The 26,290-nt window shown below is 37.6% G+C and overlaps 1 protein-coding gene across 1 annotated transcript; it reads left to right on the forward strand.

The window, feature by feature from the left end:
* The first annotated feature begins 1,966 nt into the window (after positions 1–1,966).
* On the forward strand, positions 1,967–7,642 carry LOC131227247 (annexin-like protein RJ4). Its single transcript, XM_058222997.1, has 6 exons — positions 1,967–2,055; positions 3,480–3,625; positions 4,086–4,304; positions 4,390–4,602; positions 4,709–4,798; positions 7,257–7,642. The coding sequence occupies exons 1-6, from the start codon at positions 1,980–1,982 to the stop codon at positions 7,452–7,454; spliced, it is 942 nt and encodes a 313-aa protein (XP_058078980.1). The 5' UTR covers positions 1,967–1,979; the 3' UTR covers positions 7,455–7,642.
* The last annotated feature ends 18,648 nt before the right edge of the window (positions 7,643–26,290 follow it).

A 26,290-nucleotide genomic window follows, 5' to 3' on the forward strand; every position in this document is an offset into this window, starting at 1 on the left:
TTTCTAAAAAAGAATAAAATCTAAAACTCTAAGAGTAAAAAATATTAAAAAATCGGAATCACAAAAAAGAGTAATTTTTTCCCCTAAATTTTTATTTTTGAGTAGAAAACGTGCATTTTCTGGCGAAGTGGACAGACATGACCTACATTGTGGGTTGATTTACATTAGATGGCCCGCTATATTAAAGATTGATAGGTTGTATGTCTCGTAACGATACCCGGATCAAAAGTCATGATCAATTTATGGTCCATCTTCTTTTGGTCCAACTGTACTAAGAATCTATTAGTGTCACGTCGTACATCACAAACTCCTAAAAAGATTAAAACTGAAATAGGAAATGAAGTTTACAATTTCATAAAACTATTCAAGTTGGTCGCTGGGAGCTTCGATCATATCAAATGCTATCGACGGCTCATCAATGAGATCAATTTGAACCCAAAACTATCCGGCGAACAAAGACTAAAAAATAAAATTTTCTCGATGGGATCAGGTGGTTTGTCGATGCATTGATAGACCCAGTTATAAGCAATTTAAGACATTTAGAGAATACGGATTGGCCAACACTTAATGGACGCATAAGATGGGAAATCACTCACCGAATTCCAAAACCGGTGTCCACTAATCACAGGTTAGAAGCTTTCGGTCAATCTGATTTTGGGTCGATGGCCCACATATAACGGACGGTAGGTTTTGGATCCGTAACTTCGATTTACAAGTGCACCACGCATTTACTCTTGCGCGGGTGGTAGACTCGAGTTTCAACTCCCGGTCAAGGGTTCGAGTACCCATAGGTGGCGAAATTCCAGTGAGTGCGTGGGGTGTGTGTGCGTGCGTTAAAAATTAAAAAATAAATGAATAAATAATTCAATTAGCTTGCATGCGTATGAATCACCACACCCAGCCAAAGTATCATACATCTCTTGTCCATTCAATATTTTGGAAACGTAACTGGATTTGATCGTTACTGTAGAAACGTGCGGTGCAAGAGCCTTGCGTTATAAAATGAGGTTTTGATAGCGTACGGTGCCAACGTACCAAGTATGGTACAGTGGCAGGTTTCCACGCCCGGATTACTTTATTAGAATGATCTGAACCGTTCACATTCCGAAATATGTGCTACCTGGGCCATAAAAATAAGTTTTTATTGAACATATGATTGTATAGGAAGATGAATATTTAATGGCTCATATTAAGACCCAGGATTCAAAGGTTAAGAATTACAATGAAGCGTGATTATAACATTATAACATTTGTACGGTGGTAATGAGAAAAAGAACGGTTCAGATTATTCTAAGGGTACAATCCGAGGGTAGAAACCTGGGAAACGGATTGGCTACTCCCCCTGACACCAGCCAGTGGCTGATGGTCGGTGCTCCGTGGGCCCCACCATGATGTATGTATTTCATCCATGCCGTCCATCTATTTTTACAGATCATTTTAGAGTATGAAACGAAAAATGAGATATATCTAAATCTTAAGTGGACCACGTTACATGAAACAGTGTTGAATGAGCGTTGACCATTAAAAAATATTTTGGGGCCATAAAAGTTTTGGATCAAGCTGATTTTTGTTTTTTCCCTTCATCTAGGCCTGTATGACCTAATCAACATATTGGATGTCAAATAAACAGTACAGTGGGCCTTAGGAGGATTTTAACGGTGGATATCCAATTGCTATTGTTTTCATGTGGTGTGGTCGACCTGATATTTATATACCACTCATTTTTGGGATAAGCATAAAATGATCTGTAAAAATGGATGAACGGAATGGATGAAACACATACATCATGACGGGGCCCACAGAGCACCGACCACCACCCACGGGGCTGGTGTCAGGGGGAGTAGCCAATCCGTTTCCAGAAACCTGCCACCATACCGTGATATGGTACTATGGCACCGTACCCTATCAAAACCCTATAAAATGAACATCCACCGTCTCTTCTTCTGTCCAGAATCAGAGAGAGAGAGAGAGAGAGAGAGATGGCTACCCTTAGAGTGCCTAACCCAGTTCCTTCTCCAACTGATGATGCTGAAAATCTAAGGAAGGCCTGTCAAGGTCTCTCTTGACCCCTTGTAGTCTGCTCATGTGGGGCCCACCTTAGAATCAGATCATGTGGTTCTGTTCTGTTTTTTTTTTTTTTTTAAATTTATATTTTAATTTTTTACAGCTTCCTCTGGCTCCCTGTAGGGCCGTAGGAACTTCCTGCGAAAGGCTTTCGCAGGAAATCCGCGTCCAGTTGGACCATATCACAGCCTCGGTCTTCTAGCCACTGTAATGAGCCATGATCTGCTAGAACGTGATGGCTAAGGCCCACAGTGATGCATGTTTGATTGACATCCAATCCGTCAATCATGGACGACCCTTATGTTTAACATTGTCTAGCAGTCATCAGGTGGGTGATGCAATAGAAAATGATAACCATCCAAAACATTCCAAATATGCATAGGTCTCTATATGATGGTTGGAACGGTCTGATTTTTGTCGTGTCCATTCATCCTCGCAGGGAACATCTTGTGAATGGATTGGATGACATTTTAAAAAACAACGGATCTGGAATGTTCTTAATGGTGGGCTTGCCAATCCCAACTGTTCCTGTGGTGCGGTCTTGAGATTTCGGTCGGCCTGGAATTTTGGCCATCAAGGAGACACCAGCGGCCACATGATGGATGGATTAGATGTCATGCTTGCATCATGGTGGATCCCACACACGGATAGGAGCAATGCCCCATTAATCCAGATCATTATTCTATTGGGTCCCACTGTGGAATGACCATTCACAAAGAAAGATCTCCTGGACAAGACAATCATAGCCATCCATTTAATGGCCAACAACTAGACTGCTAGGAAGATAAATAGAGTAACGGTCCACATTCGACTGAATTGACCTCAGGAATCAAAATCTTAAAGATTTGTGGATGGAAGAATCTCCTCGAAGATCCAAAGCCGTCAATCCACATCCCATGGAATAGGACACTGATCCAAGGGTTGGGACTTGGGAACTTCCAGTCTGGGAGATTTTCCAGGCATCCCACCATTGGCTGTCATGCCTGTAAGATCAACAATCTGGATCACTGAAACATGGCCCCACATGAATGAAGTTGGTTCTTTTTATAGATACTAATTAATCTTTGGTTCCATACATTCTATTAATTGTTGGTTCGCTTTACTGAACTCACAATATCATTTTTGGTGTCATATATATATATATATATATTCATTATTATTTGAGATGAAGTTCATGAATTATGGCGCATTTGGTTGCAACAAATCTGGAGAAATTTCATGATATTGAATGAAATACAATCAAGTCGAGTCGTTTCTACCCAGATTTGAGTAAGTAACCAAGTTTTAGAACTATTGTCAGGGCTGACTCGTCTGAGTGACTCGTGGTGTTGATCTGGATCGTATCTGACCGAGTCCGAGTCACCAATCAATGCTTATACAGTAATCTGATTATTACATGAATCATGGTGTGTTAGGGTGGGGAACAGATGAGAATGCAATAATTTCAATACTGGGTCACAGAGACTCAGCTCAAAGGAAGCGGATTAGGATAGCTTACGAAGAGCTTTATCAGGAGGATCTCATCCAGCGACTTGAGTCTGAACTCTCTGGTGATTTTGAGGTGGGCCTTTGAACCATCAAAACCATATAACCTTTTCAAAAAGTACAAATGCTAATGTAAGTCATAGTGTCCATCATCCACTCCCTAGAGTGGACCACACTTGGATTTTTCTATTTATCAATTGCTATACATTGTTTTCTATGGCGTGGCCCACCTAATGAATAGATATGGTGATATTAGCACAACGTCATCCTCTTGGTGGGCCCAAACTATTGGAAGGATTGGATCTCACATTAACCTGATAGGTTAGAAGTTATTCACTGGATGGGATGTAAAGTATTGTTGCGAGTCAAACTCCCAACTCGTCTGGGTGACTCATTGTATCAAACCAGATGGGTCTTCACATGTCTGAGTTGACTCGAACGAGTCACACCCGACTCAGTCTGTTCTTAAAACCATATTTCAGACTGCTTGTAAATTCCACTAAGAATGTTTTCCAAACCAACTTACCTGAAAACAGAATGCGGTGTACCGGTGGACATTGGATCCACCTGACCGAGATGCCGTCATAAGTAGTGCTGCACTGAACAAGTTGATCCCCGACATTCGTGCGATCATAGAAATAGCATGCGTCCGGACCCCATCTGAGCTTTTGGCAGTGAAGCAGGCCTACCACTTACGCTTCAAGCGTTCGTTGGAAGAAGATGTTGCGTCAAACACCACAGGCAACTTCCGTAAGGTACGTTCATGTCTTCCTCCATACATTGTTCAAATGAAGTTAAATGTGCTGAATTTGGGTCTGGTTTTTTTTTTTTTTGCCACAGCTTTTGGTAGCTCTAGTGGGCACGTATAGGTATGGTGGCGATGAGATTAACACAAGCCTAGCGCTTCAAGAGGCGAACATTCTTCATGATGCCATCCAAGAAAAGGCATTTGATCATGAAGAGATCATAAGAATCTTGAGTACAAGGAGCAAGGTGCAGCTTCATGCGACATTTAACTGTTACAAAGATGAGTATGGAACTTCTATCACTAAGGTATTGTGAATTTTAGCCTTTTGACGAGATATTATTGCATTTCCGCATTTGCTCTCAAATGAAAGTACACTATTTTTCTTTCCCTCATGGAGTGTGTGATTATCAGGGATTGTTGGGTGATCCATTGGATGAATTCTTATCGGCCTTGCGGACCACCGTCCGGTGCATTAATTCCCCTCACAAGTATTTCGAAAAAGTAAGAATCCTCAACGACAAGAAAAAAAAAAACATCATATTAGTTTGTTATTTGTGGCCCATGGCAATTCTTTCAAGTTTCTTCGCTTAATCACAAATTTCGAAGTTTCTAATTGAAGTGTTCAAAAATTGAAAGTAATTAGAAGAAACAGTTGCTTTTGAGGTGAAAATCTGAAATGGAGAGGGTGGTTTCTTCCACTTTACAATCTTGCAAGTTCGAAAATTGTGATTAAATGAAAGAAAGAATTGTTTCTAAAATGTGAAACAATGCAAATCTGAAATGGAGAGGGCAGTTCCTTCCACTTAGTTACAATCTTACTAGTTTTCAATAATAGTGAAGGATTTGAAAATTGTGATTAAATGAAAGAAAGCATTGTTTCTATAGTGTGAAACATTAATGTTTCTAATTGAAGGATTCAAAAATTGAAAGTAATTAGAAGAAACAGTTGCTTTTGTGGCGAAAATCTGAAATGGAGAGGGCTATTTCTTCCATTTAGTTACAATCTTGGAAGTTTTCAATAATATGAAGTGTTCAAAACATGAATGTAATTAGAAAAACCAGTTGCTTTTGCGGTTCAAATCTGAAATGGAGAGGGCGGGTTCTTCCACTTAGTTACAATCTTGCAAGTTTTCAATAATAGTGAAGGATTAAAAAAATGTGATTAAATGAAAGAAAACATTGTTTCTACAGTGTGAAACAATGTTTCTAATTGATGTGTTCAAAAATTGAAAATAATTAAAAGAAACAGTTGCTTTTGCAGTGCAAATCTGAAATGGGGAGGGCGGTTTCTTCCATTTAATTTATCTTGCAAGTTTTCAATAATAGTGAAGGATTTGAAAATTGTGATTAAATGAAAGAAAACATTGTTTCTACAGTGTGAAACAATGTTTCTAATTGAAGTGTTCCAAAATTGAAAGTAATTAGACGAAACAGTTGCTTTTGCAGTGCAAATCTGAAATGGAGAGGGTGGTTCCTTCCACTTAGTTATAATATTTCAAGTTTTCAAAAATTGTGATTGAATGAAAGAAAACATTGTTTCTACAGCATAAATATGACATGGAAGGCTTGGGGCCGTCAAAAATGGGATTAGGCTTATTCCCAATTTTGCAAAATCCCATACCCAAATAGAGCCTGAGCTTGTTTGGGTGCCGCTTAAAATGCCTTCATCACATTTTTAGTTAATAATAATTATGCATTGGAGATCATATTTTTTGATAGGGATTAAAAATAGTCTGAGCTTCTCTGTTAGGTACATGATTTGTGCATGTAGGGCCATGGTTGGTTTATTCAATCCATTGATCCAATGGCTTCCATCAGTAATGTACCACACAAAAGAAAAGAAAAAGCTCTTCATTTGGTCAAGTCTAACCTTTTAATTGTTTGCATGTAAGACATGGTTAAGTAGAAATGCACCAAAATTCCACAATGGAGAAAGGCAAAAATTCCATAATCGATAAATCAATTATGGGCCCCAAATGTATAGATCAGGTACCAAAAGGGAAGATACATGTTTTTGATAAATCAATATTGATAATCAACAAATAATAGAATCTGATCTCCTATATTATTACTATTAACTGATAAGATGAACTGATTTTTAAGTGGCATCCAAACATGGCCTAAGGAGACCACAATTTCATTCGATCCATTTTATTTGGATGAATAATTGCAATCAATTTGATATTGCATCAAAACAAACGTTATCTAAAGCATGAAACTTCCCATGTTTTCTGTCGCGGATTGAACTATTTGGATTATAGATCATTTTGCAATCCAGATAGCTAATTTTAGTGACCTGAAATTATGACTCTATATTCTTATTATTAAGTTAATGAAAATTTATATTTACAATGTAGATGTTTATACTTTTATTTGTTTCATTATAATATACACCATGCATGTCTATAATAATAACATTCATCATTTTGAATATAAATTGCAATATTAGCTCATGTATGGAACTATATTGCATACACTGTGTATGCCATGTATTAAAGTGACAGACATGAACCTACCCCTAGAATAGCAAGTAATGAAGTAGCATATTACATACCAAAGCAACCCACAATCTAGTTGATGCAAAAAAAAACTCAACACACAAAACACAATAAATTGACATGGTTTGATGTTGTGCCTACTCCATAAATGAATTCCTACAGAAATGATCACTATCTTCTTAAAAAAGGATTATAGCTCCAAAACTTTCTAGCACTCAAAATATTCATAAAAAGCATCTCTTGGGTAGCTCTAATTTGATTTCCATAGAGAATATTTATATCCTATGTATAGAAATACCTTATTCAGTCAGGTTGGGTCTTTGGATCAGGTCTCATACAACACGCCCCCTGCATTCCCTCGTTGGGGCTTTATTATAATTTCTCCTGCACTGTGAGACATCTATCACAACACAGCACCCTCAATGATTTTTTTTTTTCTTCTGCATTTCTTTTGGTTTCAGGTGCTAAGGAATGCAATCAACAATCTAGGAACTGATGAGGATGCACTCACACGTGTGATCATCATGCATGCCGAGAAGGACTTGAAGGAGATAATGGAGGTGTATCACAAGAGAAACAATGTAGCTCTTAGCCATGCAGTTGCTAATGACACCTCAGGAGACTATAAGAACTTTCTCCTTACTCTACTAGGAGAATAAAATGTTTTAGCTCTCATCCTGCCTACTGACTGAGGAGAATTTAGCTTCTAATTTTTAATAATTTTTCTTTTATGTTCCTAAGTTTATGTGTGGTGTGGACCATATTCCCTCATTTGATGGTGATTGTGGGGCTAGTACTTAATTACCTTTTAAGTTATTGGAATTTGGTTGATGCTTTTCTATGAAAGTATGACATAATACGATCACTTTCTAATAATTTTCATTCATTAGTCTTAACTCAAGGTCTTCTAATGTTGTTTTAGAAATTCTTTTTGATACACATCCATGGAGAGGTCCATTGGGCTAGTGGGCCAGACGACCCGAACCCCTGTAATCCTAAGCTCTATGTTAGGATGAAAGTTTTAAAAATAGGCAGATTTAAGACTCAACTGGGCCACAACATAAGAACCAGTGGAGATTGAATGACATCGTTGAAATATTCTTTGGGGCCACAAAAATATTGGACCAGGATGGTATTTTTGTTTTCCTTTCATCCCAGTGGAAATCACCTTATGAAGGGTTAGGTAGCATGTAAATGTCATGGTGGACCCACCATGAGCTATATGGTGGGTCCCTTATATAGCTCATGGTTATATGAGATTCTTAAAAGCCTTGATTACAGGCAATTCATATCCTGGCGGGCCATAGTCAGTGCTACAAGAATATGACAGATGGGAATATCAAGGGCATGCTTGGGTGACACTCATTTTTTTCATTTAGCTTTTACATAAATGGTTTTGGGAGGTGAGGGATCGTCAACTCTAAGTGAGTGTGAGTGTGTTGTAGATGTAAAAGAATCTAAGCCATCAATAGGAGGCACCGTCGTGTAAAAGGGATTCTGCGTGGTGTAGCATACAACACCTACATCGTCACCGTGTGCTGCAGGAAAAGCTCTGTGGGCCTCACCATGATGTATGTGTTTCATCCATTTTTTCAACTCATTTTTGGGCATGACCCCACAAATGATACAGAACCAAATCTCAGGTGGACCACATCATAGGAAACAGTTGGTGATCAAACACTCATCACTAAAAATTCTCAGGGGCTACAAAACTTTTGGATCAAACTGATATTTGTGCTTTCCCTTCAATTTCCATCAACTACCATTTCACCTCATGACTAACATGTTATAAATTGGCCTTTCCCCTCCATGTAACGCCCGGCCCAAGGTTAGCTTTGACCCAGATTTTGAAATGTTCCGGCTGGGCCTGATTGGCTAGTACTATTCAAAATTTTGATTTTGCCTGGCCTGAACCTGACCCCGACCCATTGACAGCCTTGCTTATTCTTCTCTAACAAAGCTCCCATATGTTTATTAAAGGAGCGATACCTCTAATTATTACAAGAATAGATGATTCCACCATTTTTGGATATGGACTTGAGTGGACTGGTTAATTACTGAGAAGAGCAACCCCAAATAAAGAGATGAAATGGGCTTAGACCTTTTGCACTAACCTCCCATTAACGGTTCTAACCCATGGCTCAATGGTAGATAAGAGTGCCTCTCAACACTAAGGTCATGAGTTCGAGTACCCATGTGGTGTGTTTGTGTGTGTAAAAAAGAAGAAAAATCTTCCTTAGACAATCAATGCAATTGTTAATGGAGCACAATCGATGTCAATAAGGGGATTGATTTCTACTTATCAAACTGAAGTGATTAAGTAACTTTAAATAAAAAATAACTTATTTGAAATAAGTTTAGTTTATAATCAAATTATAAGTAGCATTCATCTTTGAATACTAAAAAATAAGTATTTTTATTTTTTATTATTTTTTATTTTTTTATTTTATAACTTACGTAAGTTAATAAGTTACTTTTCTTAAATAAATTAGTTTGGTTATTAAACTTAAATAAGTAGTTTTTTAGAAAAAAAAAAAGTAAAAAAAAGTAACTTATTTTTATCAATTATTTTTTATTGCTTTTCAACTTCTAAAAATAACTTATTTTCTTCATTTTCATGGGTCACGTAACAACTTAGGAAATTATTTAAGGGAATATCCTCTCAGTGGCCATGAATGAACCCTATCAAAGTTCATGAGATTAATTGGAAAATCATCCAATGAATGGGTAGATGATCTAGTGAGCCCCACATGATGGACGATCCACATCAAAGTTCACCCCTAATGATGAATGGCCCACGTCAAAGGTGAGCCCCGCAAGATGGGCAACTCACATTAAAGACTGGCCTAATGATGAGTGACCATATCCAGGTGGGTCCCACATGATGGACGACCCACGTCAGAGGTGGGCACACATGATGGATGATCCACATTAAAGGTTGGCTCTACATGATGGGCAGTGGATATTGAAAATGGGCCCGAAATGATGGACAATAACATTGATGGTGGGCCCCACATGATGGATGACTAACATCAAAGGTAGGCCCTACCTAATGAACTGTACACATTGAAGGTTGGCCCTTAATGATCAATGGCTCACAACTAAGGTGGGCCTTACATGATAAATGACTCACATCAAAGTGGGGCCCACACAATGAACGATCCACATCAAAAGTTGGCCCCACATGATGGACAATGGATGTGAGGGGGACTAAATAAACTTTTGGGATAATTAATTATGATGTTGGAAACCGGATATGCTTTTTTACTTTTTGAATGAAAGTATATTGTTTATCGAATATACTTATTCACTGATTAAGTTGAAACCAAAACAAACTACTTATGGCATAAATAACTTATCTAAAATAACTTACGATCCAAATGCCCCCTAAGAAGACACTCTTAGGGCCTGTTTGATTTTTGAGAGCTTGTGTAATTATCCCTGTAAATGGGTAATTATTACCATTTCACCCGTTTGATTTTCAAATGAATTTCTACCTTGGAAACCAGTTCAAAAGAGTTAATTTAAATTTGTGGACCCCAATGTTATTTGTATTATATATCCATTCCGTCCATCCATTTTACTAAAATATTTTGAGGCATGATTCAAAAAATGAGGCACATCCAATACTCGAGTGACATACAACAAAAGGAATAGTGGCCCCAAGAGATTTTTAACGGTAAATGTTCTCAATTTCCTTTTTCCCACGGCGTGGTCCACTTGAGCTTTGGATATGCCTCATTTTTTTGGCTCATGTCATAAATTCAGCTGGCATAATGGATGAATGGTGTGGATAATCAACACGCATCACGGTGGGACCCACAAATATTTTGTGGCTTTCTCAGTTTTTGTGTCTAAAGAGTAGCCGGTCAAATCAAGTACCTGGAATAGTGTTGTAAATATCAAGTGAAATAATTATTACCCATTTACCGGTATTTACTATGGAGGCTGTCAGCACTGGATTCGGCAATCGGGAATTTTGTGAGCCCGGTTTCCAAGTTTGGGGCGTGACAATCCATTTAGTAGCCATTACATGGATGCTTGAATTGTTTATTAGTCTGATTTAGATATATGCTGCATCAACAATGGGACCCACAAGTTGGATGGTTCAAATAGTTGTACATTGGTGCCACAAGTGAAAAAGATGAACCACACCATTTTTTAAATATTGCAAAACCAACACAGGAGTCTAACCCCCTCCAACAAAAGATGCTATAGAAGTCATGCAACAAAATCTTAGTGGCACAGATGTTGTAGAAGTCATGTAACAAAGGCTTTGCAGGGCCACTATGGCATCTCTCTAACATAGACTCCATCTAAGCTCATGTGAGGACATGAAGTAAAAAAAATTAGGCTAACATGTCATGAGAGGCTGTGGGCGTTTTCATGGTTTCCTATTCAGTTAGCATTTAGTAGTAGGATTAAAACCCTACCTTCCTGCTTTGATATGCACCTTTGTTGGAGGTCCATCCTCATGTGGAGGTGGGACCTGTTGTATGTTGTTTCAAAATAAATATTAAAAATTTAAATTTTCAAAATTTTCGGTTTCCCTCCACATTTGGAATTTTTGGTGCTTTTGAGTTGTGAGTTTTGTCCCACATCGGATTTTACAAAGAAAATCCTCTTGTATATAAGATAGGCCTTTTGCCTTGGGGCTTGAGCCCCATTCAAGGGGCATGTGTGTTTGATTGCTGAGTCAACTCAGCACTTTCGGGTTAAACTGCAAGTGGTTTGAGCCGAGTCCATGTGTGCGTGCGCATGCGCGACGCGACGGGATGGGTGTGGGCGTGGGTGTGGGTGCGGTGTGAGTGTACTCACGTGAGTGTGTGTATGGGTACTCACGGGACTTTATTTGTGAGAGTGTACTCACACTTGCACCTTTTCGTTTTAAACCAGAGAGATGTATCTGTTCCGGTTGGTCGTACCTGTTGGGTTTAAACCAAACGGACCTAACCCTTTGTAAAGGGTGCTTATGCACCACTTCGGAGTCTATATAAAGACTTTCGATTCACATTTCAAAATATGAAAATCCCTTTTCTCATATAAAACTCTCTCTGATAATCCCTTTTTAAGAATTTTGATTGCTGAGTCAACTCAGCACTTTCGGGTTAAACTGCAAGTGGTTTGAGCCTGTGTATAGTAAGTGCACTGCTGGGACCAGGTCATAGTCGTTGTATCCTGGAGGTCGATTGCTCTAGAAACGTGTTTCACTTGGGACGTTGTCCAAGGGGAGCAAATTTAATTTCAAGCTGAGTGACTCAGTCACGCCTCGACTCAATTCAATAAGTCATCTTTCTTAAAATTTATTTTCTTTTTTGGTTCTTGATTTTAATAGTCTATTTAATTCAACCAAATATTTCAACAATCTTAAAATCGAATTTGTTGAATTACATAGACTATGGCCACAGTAACAATAAATGCTTTTGCTGAGTTAGCCAAAATCGAACCGTTTGCTTGACAATGCTTTAAACAGTAGAAATAGAAATTGATGTTCACATTGACCACCTTTAAAGTTTTATACATACTATTTGAATCATTTACTATAGATCCAGCAAATCAAACTGAAGTAGCAGATAAAAATAATTGTAAAAACTATATTCTAAACTCTTGTCCAACGAACTATATGACATGTATGCTTCTTATGAATCTGCTAAAGACATATGGACTAATTTAGAAAAGAAGTATATATTGGAAGATGCAGGTGCTAAGAAACATGCAATTGCTAATTTACTTCATTATGAAATGACAGACGATAAACCTGTCACTAATCAGATTCCTGATTTTTAAAATCTAGTTCATGAACTATGAACAAAAGGAATTAAGTTGGATGAAGTGTTTCTGTCAGGAGCATTAATAAAAAAATTACCGCCCTCTTGGAAAGAATATAAGAATAGAAGGAAACATAAAAAGAACAGTATTTCTTTAGAAACTACTATCGTACACATACGAATAGAGGAGGCCAATAGAATCGGGGATCAAAAAGAAAATGGAAATGAGATAAATTCAAAGGCGAATCTTGTAGAATCTAGTCGGGAATATAATAAGAAAAAGGGCAAATGTCATAACGGTGACAAACTTGGACATTACACAAATGAATGTAAGCTCAAAAAGAAGAATACAAACAATAAATTCAAGAAAAAAGGGAAATTGCTACAATTGTGGAAAGCTTGGACATCATATTAAAACATGCAGGCTTAAGAAAAATAAAGATAAGTCACAGGCTAATCTTACAGAAACAGGCAATGAGTGTAATACTACAAGAAATATGGTTTTTACCGACGAAACATTTATCGACGAAATTTTTTTCATAGGTTATTTCGTCGGAAAAAGTCATCTTTACCTACGAAAATTTTCGTAGGTAAAGGGTGTTTTGAATTTTTGAAAAAACAAAAAATCGAAAAGTAAACTTTTACTTACGAAATATAATTTCATAGGTAAAACCATCTTTACCGACGAAAATTTTTGTAGGTAAAGGGTGTTTTAAATTTTTGAAAAAAGAAAAAAAATCAAAAAGTAAACTTTTACGTAAAAGCCATCTTTACCGACGAAAATTTTTGTAGGTAAAGGGTGTTTTGAATTTTTGAAAAAACAAAAAATCGAAAAGTAAAAGCCATCTTTACTGACGAAAACTTTCGTAGGTAAAGGGTGTTTTGATTTTTTGAAAAAAAATCAAAAAGTTTACTTTTACCTACGAAATAGAATTTAGTAGGTAAAAGCCATCTTTACTGATGAAAATGTTCGTAGGTAAAGGGTGTTTTGAATTTTTGAAAAAACAAAAAAAATCGAAAAGTAAACTTTTACCAACGAAATATAATTTCGTAGGTAAAAGCCATCTTTCCCGACCAAAACATTCGTCGGGAATAATTATATAATTTTTACCTTATGAAGTTTTCCCGCTGCCTTGAAAAGTTTTGCCGTAAGAGTTTTACCGACGAATTGTCTCGTAGGTAAAAATATTTCACAATACTTTTACCGACGAAAATGTTCGTTGGGAATAATGATATAATTTTTACCTTAGGAAGAGTTGTACCGACAAATGGTTTTGTAGGTAAAAATATTTCACAATACATTTACCTACGAAACTATTCGTAGGTAAAAAAACATGGATGAGACTTTTACTTACGAAAAGTGTCATAGGTAAAAACCATGGATGAGACTTTTACCTACGAAATGTTTCGTAGGTGAAAAACGTGGATGAGACTTTTTCCAACGAAATATTTCGTTGGTAAATGTGTTTTTTTCCTTCCTCCAACACAAAATTCCTGATATACACCTGTTACAATATATTTCATCATGATATACACCTGTTATATAATATATTTCATCATATTCACATTCACATCCATCTAAACCCAAACTACGTAAATCCATCCAAACATAAACTACATCCATCCAAACACAAACAATCTTATCCACATCACATTCATCCACGCATAAATACATATAAGTTTAACATCATAAATAAAATATAAAAAATTATTCATAGCCTATTTCCTGGTGGGGCTCACAAAATTCAGTGTGGTTAACACATCGCCGAGGTTAGTGTGCACACACACCTAGGTCCTTACTCATGCCTTCATGGTAGATTCAAAATAGTTTCAATACAAGGTCACGAGTTCAAGTACCCATTGTGGCCGTAAGTGACTCTGGTGTGTGAGTGTGTGTTAAAAGAAAAAGAAAGAAAGAAAATGCTGATTTATCTTTTGGGTTGAGCCTAATGGTACTTGGTGATTTCTCATCAGGTAGAAATTATTATTAGTTATTTTTAGAAAGGTGAGATTAGGCCACTTATAATTATATTAACATGATAAAATGTTGTACGTATATTTGAGCAGACACCACAAAATAAACAATCCTATGGAAAAAAAACAAATGAAAAGAGAGAGAACATATGAGAGGTGATCCTTATCTCCTTTGATGGATTCAAGCTGCATGTGCCCTACCCAACTTCCTATAAGGAGAAGTTATATGGGTCTTGGAATAATGTTGGTGACAAATCCACCTTGTCTATTAATATTATCATATTGTGTTAGGACATGACTCTAAAAATGAGATAAATCCAAATCTCAAATAATCTATGCTATAAGAGATAGTGGAGATGGAAATAGATGCATTGTGATGCTTGAGTTCGAGTATGCTTGCCAACAAAGCAAGATTTTCTTGTTTGTTGCCATGTGATTGGGCTACATTATTACATCAATCGGGTTTAGGTTCGGGATTGGGTTTTCAAGTTTAGGTTTAGGTTTAGGTTAGGGAGTTGAGATTAGGATTAGGTGTAGGTTTAGGTTTAGGGATCTGAGAATACATTTAGGTTTTAGGTTTAGGTTTAGGTTATAGGTTTAGGTTAAGGTTATAGGTTATAGGTTATAGGTTAAGGTTTAGGTTATAGGTTAAGGTTTAGGTTAATGTTTAGGTTATAGGTTATATGTTATAAGTTACAGCTTTAGGGAATTGAGAATATGTTAAGGTTTAGGTTTAGGAAATCGGGTTCGGGTTCGGAATTGGGTTTAGGTTTGGGTTTTCACGTTTAGGTTTAAGTTTAGGTTAGGGAGTTGAGATTAGGATTAAGTGTAGGTTTAGGTTTAGGGATTTAAGAATACATTTAGGTTTTAGGTTTAGGTTTAGGTTTTAGGTTATAGGTTAAGGTTTAGGTTTTAGATTTAGGTTAAGGTTATAGGTTATAGGTTATAGCTTAAGGTTTAGGTCATAGGTTTTGGTTTAAGTTAGGGTTTTTAGGTTAAGGTTTAGGTTTAGGTTATAAGTTATAGCTTTAGGGAATTGAGAATAGGTTAAGATTTAGGTTTAAGAAATCGGGTTCGGGTTCGGGATCGGGTTTAGGTTTGGGTTTTCAAGTTTAGGTTTAGGTTTAGGTTAGAGAGTTAAGATTAGGATTAGGTGTAGGTTTAGGTTAGGGATTTGAGGATACATTTAGATTTTAGGTTTAGGTTATAGGTTATAGGTTATAGCTTTAGGGAATTGAGAATAAGTTAAGGTTTAGGTTTAGGAAATCGAGTTCGAGTTCGAGATCGGGTTTAGGTTTGGGTTTTCAAGTTTAGGTTTAGGTTAGGGAGTTGAGATTAGGATTAGGTGTAGGTTTAGTTTTAGGGATTTGAGAATACATTAGGTTTTAGATTTAGGTTTAGGTTTTAGGTTTTAGGTTTAGGTTTAGGTTTTAGGTTTAGGTTAAGGTTAGGTTATAGGTTATAGGTTATTGGTTAAGGTTTATGTCATAGGTTTTGGTTTTGGTTAAGATTATATGTCAGGCCTATATCCTAGACCGTACCATTTCGTATGCTTCCGTGGTTCCCTCGGTCAAATTCAGCTAACTCGCAATTTATAATCGGCATTTGTGCGTGACCCTGAGTCACATCCTATCGATCTAAGTTGGCTCAGCCCGAGACTTGTAATAGTGCGACCACGTCGTCGCTGCGGTCTTGACGCCGCGTCTCGCTTGTCGAGGCGATACCCAGGCAAGAGATGTGGGCCTGCGTTCAGTTCGAGGAAAACACTACGAGTTGCAATTCCCAAGAGAATCTCTACCCTAAACGTCACATCAACCTATCAATCAAAGTCAAATACACAACCTTAACTAGCCATTCTTTTTTCACCAACAAGGCATGACACCCATTCTTCATTCACCCAAAAGTTAACAAGTACCATGCTCCCTCATCCCATCACCCCATCCATCACCACTCCTCTCTCTCACATTTTTTTTCTCACTCCATCCCAAGCAACTCCCATGGGAGGGAACGTCCAAGCTCTCCATGGGAGAGAAGTTAGGTGTGGCCCACCTTCCTACCACCTCATCCCACCATCTAAAGTCAATCTCAACTGTTGAAATTCATCCATCGGAGCTCTAGAACGCATCGGTGGAAGGAGGAGTCCAAGATCTAAAGGTGGGTGATTTTATTTATTTGATTTGTGATTTGAGGGCCCACATATGGCGGGACCCATCTTGATGTATGATTTGTATCAAGAGGGGCCCATAATGGCGGGGTCCCTCCGCTATTCCGATCTTTCTCTCTTTCTCTCTCTCTCTCTCTTCCTCTCTTTCATTTTGTTTGGTGATGATTTGGCCGTGTGGCCCACTCGGATGGACCCCACCATGAAGTATGCATTTTACCCATTTCATCCATCAAGTGAGCCCACATAGGTGGTGAAATCCCATTACAGCGTGGGTGAGCACCTGTTCAAAACGGTGGCTAAGGACGCTGCTGCCACCATCCAGGGCTGCAACATCCTAGCCCTCTTAAAGAGGGAGGAGTGTGGGACCCACAACAAGCCCCCACCCTCGATGTATATATTCAATCCACACCATCCATCCAATTTCCTAGCTCATTTTAGGCTTTGAGCCGAAAAATGATGACCAATCGAATATCTGGAGAGCCATAATGTGGAAACTAGTGGTTTTTAGTGATATTATTGTTTGGGGCCGCTATGATGTTTCTATGCATCGAAACATATTCGATATGGGGCTTGTTAGACTTGTCCCGAGTCTAAGAATCCAACCAATGGAGTGGATTCTCCTGATTTGGGCTCCACCTATGATAAACCGCGAGAAAACACAAAAATAAAAAAAATATATATATATATACATTAGAGGGATTGGACGTCCCTTGTTGCTGACGTCCAGCATCCAGAGGACGCTGCAGCATCTGCTGCTGGACATGGTTAGGACGATGGGTCCACCACAGGCCCCACCATGATGTATGTTGGTCATCTACACTGTGCATTTGATGGGTCCTCTTTTTGTATGGGGAGCACCCAAAAATCAGCAGTACGTGGAACTCAGGTGGCTCACACCACCAAAAGTAGTAGGGGATTGACCATCTACCATTGAAATCTTATTTAGGTCACAGAAGTTTTGGATCAATATGAAATTTGTTTTTCATCTTAATTCAGGCCCTTCTGATCTTATGAGCAGATTGGATGGGAATTAAACGTTATGGTGGGCCCCACATGGGACCCATGTATGTTGAAATGGATTGGCTAGTGTATGGCCCTGATTAAAGGCTTAATCTATTTATCTAGGCCGTTTATCCGTGTGGAGCCCACACGTGATGCATATGTTTTATATCCTCACCGTCCATGGCTTGGACAGTGGGAACCCATCCCACACGTGGGACCCACATGTACATCTATACCGTCTAGTGTCTGGGGATGTTGGATGTGTTTACGCAGTGAAATGTGAAATGAAAGTGAGGTGTACTATCATACTTTTAAAAAAAGGAAGAAGAGAAATATAATATATATATATATATATATATATATATATATATCATATAACATAAATACGTTATGGTGGGCCCTATGTGGGACCCACCATGATATATGTGTTTTATATTCCCTGCCCAGCAGCATGGGCCCCACACATGTGAGGACTCCATCGTGATGTACAAGTGGGGACCCACCATAGTGTATGTGTTGTATCACCGCCCATTAGGATGGGACGGTGGGACCCACCAGCAAGGGAACGGATTGGCTGGGGTACCTCAGACCAGCTGCATGGTTGGTGAGTTGTCGTCAACAAGTTCTGTAGGGCCCTAATGATGTATATGTTTTATCTACACGTCCACTATTTGGACGGTGAGGCCCATCATGATGCCTGTGTTGTATCCATACCATCCAACCACTTTAAGATATCATTTTATGGTATGAGGTAAAGAATGAGTCAGAATTAAAGTTTAAGTGGGCCTCACCATTGAAATAGTGGACAGTGACATCCACTGTTCAAAATTTCTATGGGGCCACTGTAGTTTCCTATTAAGTTGATATTTGTTTTCACTTCATCTATCTCTATGTTACTTTATGTATAGGTTGGATCTCAAAATATATCATGGTGGGCCACACCGTGCAATCCAGTCGTGGTATGGTCCAGATGATCTGTCGACTTGATATATTTGAGGGTCATGTGCAAGGCCCACTTGTTATGTATTTGTGGCCCATTTGGTAAGGCACGTTGTGATATGTTTCCAACCCACTTGAGGCCCACCTATGATGTATAGTTGAGGCCCACCTATAATGTATATTTGAGGCCCATGTGATAGGGCTCACCTTCCTTGTATTTAAGGCCTATATGATGGGGCCCACCTACTTGAATCTGAGGCCCATAGGTAAGGTCTATTGTGATGTATTCGTGGCCTATGGGCAAGGCCCATTGTGATATGTAGTAGGCTCATTAGTATGACCAATTGATGCAACCCAATTGATATATATGAGGCCCATTGGTGCGGCCCGTGGATGCGGTCCACTTGATGTATATGAGGCCCACTGGTGTGACCCATGTGATATGGCCAACTCGATATATATGAGCCCATTGGTGCGGCTCGTGGATACGATCCACTTGATGTATTTGATGGCCCATGGGTTGAGACGCATGTGGGGTCTTTGTATGGGGCCGAATGTGATGTATATGAGGTTTATTGTGATGTGTAATTACTCCATGATGTATGTAATGATGATTATGATGGGCCATGCGTTGAGAGTAATGATGGTTTAATGTCCACATTGATGGACAATGATGGTTAAATTTTCACATTGTGACCTTCCCTTAGGCCCTTTGTTAGACCAATTCCATTTGTCGAGGTCTATTCCGATTGTCGAGGCTGAGTCCGATTGACGAGGATGATTCTGTATGTCGAGGCTGATTCCGATTGTCGATTTCAATCATCGATTTCGATTGTCAAGGCCGATTCTGATTGTCGATTTCGATTATCGAGGCTGAGTCCGATCGACGAGGCCGATTCTGTATGTCGAGGTCGATTTTTGAGGCCAATTCCGATTGTCGATTTCGATTCTGTATGTCGAGGCCGATTCTGATTATCGAGGCTGATTTCGATTTCGAGGCTTAATGTAATATATATGTAGCCCATGTGATGCGGCCCACTTGATGTATATGAGGCCTAATGTGACGTATTTATGGCCATCCATTGAGGCTCACCTTGATGTGATGCATAATGGACCCGTGTGAGAGGCCCATTGTCTCATGGGTTATGGCCCATTGTGATGTATGCTAGGCCCATATGAAAGGCCCATCGTGATGTGTATTAAGCTCTTGAGTGAGGCCCATGGTGTTGTATATGAGGCCCTTGTGTGCGGTCTGTAAGTGTTATGGTTGAAAGCCCCTTTATGTTGTCAAATTTGTGGTGCCAAAAACGTTGCTTGTACTTTGTGAAATTACATAAATGCAAATGTTCGAGACACAGTATGGATGAAGCATGTATGGATGAAGCGAGTCTCAGTGTATGGATGTTAACTACATTAGTGAAGCACAATGCTCAACTCAAGATACGTCAAGCCACGACATTGTCTTGCAAGATTGACTTCGAAAGACAAGACATGTTTACAAGTCAAGACTCGAGAATGTTCAACTGAATTTATAAGTTACAAGTCAAGATTCAAGATTGTGTAATTAAAGCTTTTAAGAAAAAGCTACATCAAGATTTCAAGCTTCACTTTCTTTAAAGGTTACATATCTTAAAGGTTCAATGTCCTTACTTCACTATTAAGGTATGTTTGACCTTAGGTTGACCTTTAGAGTAGGTCATTTCGGATTCATAATGCAAATATTTTATATTTGAAAATCTGGTCTATTCTAAGACTAGTCCTGGACCTTGCTCGACTAGTCCTAGCACTGGTTCAACCTGTCTAAGATTTTCCTGGACCAGTCGTAAGTTTGTTACAAAAAATTGAAATTTTTTGTTAAGCTTCGACTAGTCCTAGGGTCTGTTCGACCAATCGTATGAACAGTGTCGACTGTTCCTTCGACTAGTCGTGAACCTACGACTCAAACTACACCAATGTATTTTACTTGGCTTCGACTAGTCGTGATCAACCTAAGGCCAGTCTAAGGTGTCCTTCAACCAATCGTATACTACCTACGACCAGTCGTGAAACTGCCTTATCTTATCGCGCTCAAATTTTCAAATATTCGTTGGTTCTAAGACCAGTCGTAGTGACTTCTGGACTAGTTCAAGATGTGATTTGCTTACCTATAAATAGAGCACGAATCTTAGAATATTCATCACTACTCAAGCAATTTTAATCTGGCCTTCTGAGAGATAAGTCTGTGCTCCATTTTAAGCTAAGTGTGCATATTTAATATTTTCTTTCTTTAGCTTTTTAAATTGATTTTGTTTCTTGTATTCCAATCTGATCTGAAAAGAGGAAGTATTATTTTCCTTTTTCTAGAATCAAAATCAATTAAAGCTAGCCCATTTTGGTTTAATTTAAAATCTATTAGAACCTAGAACCATTATAAAGTGAGTATTGGACATTGAACTTTGACATTCGAATCTCTACTCCGACTTGGTTCTTCCGGGCTGCTATAAAGGAGAAATCCAAGTATTTTACATTATTGTAATTTACATTCTGTATTTGGTTTCTTTTGAGATTAAGCCAGAAAAATCTCATTGTTTTTGGTTATCTGAGGAGAGTTAGAAAACTCAGAAAGTGTGGGTTTTTGGATTGTGTAAGCCTAAGTTAAAAAGACACAATTGTGAAGGTTTTAGGTGAACCTGTGAAACCTATTTTTATAGTGAATGCTAATATCCCCTGTGTGAGGATATTAGGAGTGGAGTAGCATTCTGTGTGGCTGTTGTTTAACAGTTGTTGAACACACATGCGAACCACTATAACTCCTTATGTATTGTAGTTTAAATGTTTGCTTAATTTCTTATCTTTTATCATTCAAGTTGTGGAATGTATGTGTGGATGTGAATGTTGTAATATTTACATTTCAAGCACAGTGGGGAATGTTATTTTAAATTCTTGCAAATTTTCAATTCTTTGCTATTTATTTATTCCTCTTTAGTTTGAGTTTTTGATAGAAAGAACGTTCTAGAAATAAGGTTGTCCTGCCATAAACCCTTGGTTTTTATGGTGTAAGGTTGTCCTTAGAACTACATTTGTTTCAATATCTCAATACTTGATTATTGAGGCTGCTTTTCATTTTAAGCATTGTGAATTGATTTATTTTAATTGGCTATCATATTCTTTTATTCCGCTGTTAAAGTTTAAATTTGACATAGTCCTATTCACCCCCTCTTGGACATATAGCTTGGCCTTTTCAAGTGGTATCGAGCCTTAATAGCTTATTTTTAATTCTTTATTCTTGGATTCATTTCTGAGCTAATGATCTAAGATATATATATATATATATATATATATATATATATATATATATATATATATATATATATATATATATAAGATGTCAAATTTTGATAGCCTTTCAGTCACTAGGCCTCTACCATTTAATGGCTCCAAATATGCTTATTGGAAAGCTAGGATGAGGATTTTCCTCAAATCAATGGATGAGAGTGTGTGACAAGCCACAGTGACTGAATGAAACCCACTTACCACTGAAGTGACTGGGATCGATGGTTCAAAATCAATGAGAGTAACACTGTATTTCTCATGGACCATTCTTTAAAAAAATGAGAGTAGTACCAATGCAAAAGTACTAAATGTAATCACTTGCGCACTATCACTGGATGAGTTCAAAAGAATTATATCCTGTGATACTGCAAAGCAAGCTTGGGATATTTTAAAAATGACACACGAGGGTACTTCAATTGTCAAGAAATCTAAAGTCGAACTCCTCACAACCAAATTTGAAGAAATTCATATGGAGGAAAATGAAATGTTTATGGACTTTTATACTAGATTAAATGACATTGTAAACTTTATGTGGGGTCTTGGCGATAGAATCCCCAAAAGTAAAGTGTGTGCAAAGATACTACGCTCACTTCCTGAACGGTTCAACTCTAAGGTAACCGCGATCCAGGAACTTCGTGATACAGACAATATAAGGGTAGAAGAACTAGTTGGGTCTTTAAAAACCTATGAATTAAATTTTAAAGCCCCTAAAGGCAAATCTATCGCTCTTAAATCTTCTAAATGTATTACTCAAGAAAATTCTGAAGATGATATATCGCTTTTAGCAAAAAAGTTTTACAAGATCTTCAAAAGTAAAAAGAGAGTTGATTTTTAAAAATGAAATGATAGGAAACGACTTAAATCTAAATCAAAAACATGAAAATCTTTGAAAGATAGTCAATGTTACAACTGCCAAGAATATGGGTATTTTACAAACGAATGTCCTAAAAAGGAAAAACCCAAAAAGAAGGGAATGTTGGCTACTTGGGATGAATCGTCCGATTCTGAAGTCTCTTCTGAATTAGAAGATTCTGAAACTAAGTCGGTCAATAAAGTTAAAGCTCTTATGACTCTAGCCAAGTTCACTTTTTTAGATCATGATGATTCAACTAGTGAAAAAAATATGAATAGTGAACATGAAAATGAAGAAGATCTTCAAGATGCTTACAATGCCCTATACCTGGAGAGTTGTAAAATTGCCGTAAAACTAAAACTTCAAAAAGAAAAGTTTTTAAAACTTAAAGAAAATTTTGAGTCTCTTGTTTTAGAAAAATCCCATATATTTAGACTGCTTTGAAAATACTAAATGTGATTTAGAATTCAAACCTCCCTAATTAATAATCTGAAATCTGAAAATAAGAAACTTAGAAATGAAATATCTTCTCTTCTGAGTTTCAAGGATACATGGAGGTATGCTCAATGTGATCTGAAGTTAGCCAAACTTCTATCCGGATCTAGGAAATGTGGTGACAGATCTGGGTTGGGCTATGATAAGAATATACCTTCTAAACAAAAGAATACTCGTCCCAAGTTTGTAAGAGGAGAAACCTCAAACTCAAAAGGGAAAAGTACTAATTAAAGTTTTTCTAAAAATGTTAAATCTTTTCAAAAATCTAGAAGCAACTATGTCAACTATAAAAATCAGAACCGAAATCTGAAAAGATAGTTGATTTGCTTAAGGAGCTCTTAAAATCTAACTTAGTGGGTCATTACAAATACAAGAAGACTAATTATACTTCTAAACCCAAAACAATTATGAAATAGGTTCCTAAGGTTACTTGCTTGGTTGCCCACACTGCTTTCAAAGCTACAAGTCATTGGAAGTGGTACCTTGATAGTGGATGGATCAGTCACATTTGGTGATGGTAGCAACTGCAAGATTATTGGTCAAGGTACGGTTCAACTCTATAACCTCCCCTTATTTAAAAATGTTTTATATGTTGAGGAGCTAAAATACAACCTGTTAAGCATATCTTAAATATGTGATAACAATCATAGTGTGAAATTTTCTAATAAAGGTTGTGAAATTTTAAACAAAAAGGGTTCTATAATATTAATTGGTCGCAGGACTTCTGAAACCTGTTATATTGTAAGCGATGGTAGCTCATCTAAACAATTGTGTTACATGGTCCATACTGATGAGATTGAATTATGACATAAATGCTTTGGACATGTACACTACCGTAATTTATATAGATTGAGCAAGAGAGAACTAATTAGAGGTCTACAAAAATTACAAAAAGTAGACAAAATATGTGGTGAATGCCAGTATGGCTAGCAAACAAGAGGCTCTCACAAAAAGGTGAACTCCAATGCCACATTAAGACCACTCAAGCTTCTCCATATGGACCTTATAGGACCTACTAGGATAGAGAGTCGAGGAGGCAAAAAATACATACTGGTAATCGTGGATGATTTTACCAGATTCACTTGGGTAGCCTTCTTAAGGGATAAATCAGAAACCCTTGATGAAGTAAAAAAGATTCTCAAACGGATCCAAACTGAAAAAGGCTCTCAAGTCTGTAAGATCCGTAGTGATCATGGATCTGAGTTCGAGAATAGCAGTTTTGAGAAATTCTGTAACGATCAGGGAATATCGCATGAATTCTCTGCGCCCAAAACACCACAACAAAATGGAATTGTGGAAAGGAAAAATAGAGTGCTTCAAGAAATGGGAAACGTAATGTTGAATAGTATGAAGCTCCCTAGAAATCTTTGGGCTGAAGCCGTAAATACTGCATGCTATATTATCAACCGAGTGTATACATGTAAGTCTGATAATAAAACTGCTTATGAACTTTGGTTTGATAAGAAGCCTACTGTCAAATACTTTCGAGTTTTTGGCAGCAAGTGCTATATTTTACGTGACCGTGAAAATCTGGGAAAGTTTGATACAAAGAGTGATGAAGGGATCTTCTTAGGATACTCTTTAAACAGTCGGGCATATCGTGTTCTGAACAACAGGACTGGTGTGATTCAAGAGTCCATCAATGTAGTCATTGATGATCACTTGAATACACCTGCCCCAAGTTCAGATAATGATGAAGTTCTTTTGATTGACAAACCAGATACTTCATCAAATCAAGTTAATTCTGAACTAAGGACTGTCAAAGATCATCCAACCAATCAGATACTTGGAAACCCTCTCACTGGTGTGCGCACTCGTAGACAATTAGAAGACATATGTAACTACGTGTGTTTTACATCCCAGATTGAACCGGTAAATGTAAAAGAAGCGCTTTCTGATGAAAACTGGATAGTAGCTATGCAGGAAGAACTTAATCAATTTGTTCGAAATGATGTCTGGTATCTTGTTCCTAGACCTAAAGATAAACATATTATTGGAACAAAGTGGATTTTTAAAAATAAGTCTGACGAACTTGGTAATATTATTCGAAACAAGGCAAGACTGGTTGTTCAAGGGTACACTCAAATAGAAGGCATTGATTACGATGAAACCTTTGCCCCAGTTGCTCGCCTTGAATCAATCAGACTTTTTATATCCATTGCATGCTTTAAAAAATTTAAAATTTATCAAATGGATGTAAAGAGTGCCTTTTTGAATGGCGATTTACATGAAGAAGTATATGTTGAACAACCTACAGGGTTTGAAGACCCTAAGCTTACTGATCATGTATACCATCTTAAAAAGGCTCTATATGGTCTAAAACAAGCTCCCAGGGCATGGTACAAATAATTGACCAAGTTTTTACTAAGTCATAATTTTCAAATGGGTGTGTCGATAAGACGCTCTTTGTTAAGAAACATAACGATGATATCTTAATGGTTCAAATCTATGTTGATGATATTATTTATGGATCAACATGTACTAACATGACTGTTGAGTTTGCAGATTTAATGAAATCTAAATTTGAAATGAGCATGGTTGGGGAATTAAATTATTTCCTAGGGTTGCAAGTAAAACAACAATCTGATGGTATTTTTATTTCTCAAACCAAGTATGCCTTGAACCTGATTAAAAGGTTCAGATTTGAGAATGGTAAGAATTTTGATACTCCTATGAGTACAACTTTGAAACTCTCAAAAGATTCTGCAGGTAAAAATGTGGATCCGAAATTATATCGGAGTATGATTGGTAGTTTACTGTATTTAACTGCTAGTAGACCTGATATCGCTCTAAGTGTTGGTATTTGCGCTAGATATCAGTCTGATCCTAAAGAATCGCACTTGATTGCTGTCAAGCGAATTATAAGATATGTCGTAAGTACTGTTAATCTCGGTCTCTGGTATCCACATGAGACTAGTGTTCAATTAGCTAGGTACTCGGATGCTGACTGGGCTGGTAATCTTGATGATAGAAAATCAACCAGTGGTG

The sequence above is a fragment of the Magnolia sinica genome, chromosome 15 (assembly GCF_029962835.1).
Source record: "Magnolia sinica isolate HGM2019 chromosome 15, MsV1, whole genome shotgun sequence".
Classification (NCBI taxonomy): Eukaryota; Viridiplantae; Streptophyta; class Magnoliopsida; order Magnoliales; family Magnoliaceae; genus Magnolia; species Magnolia sinica.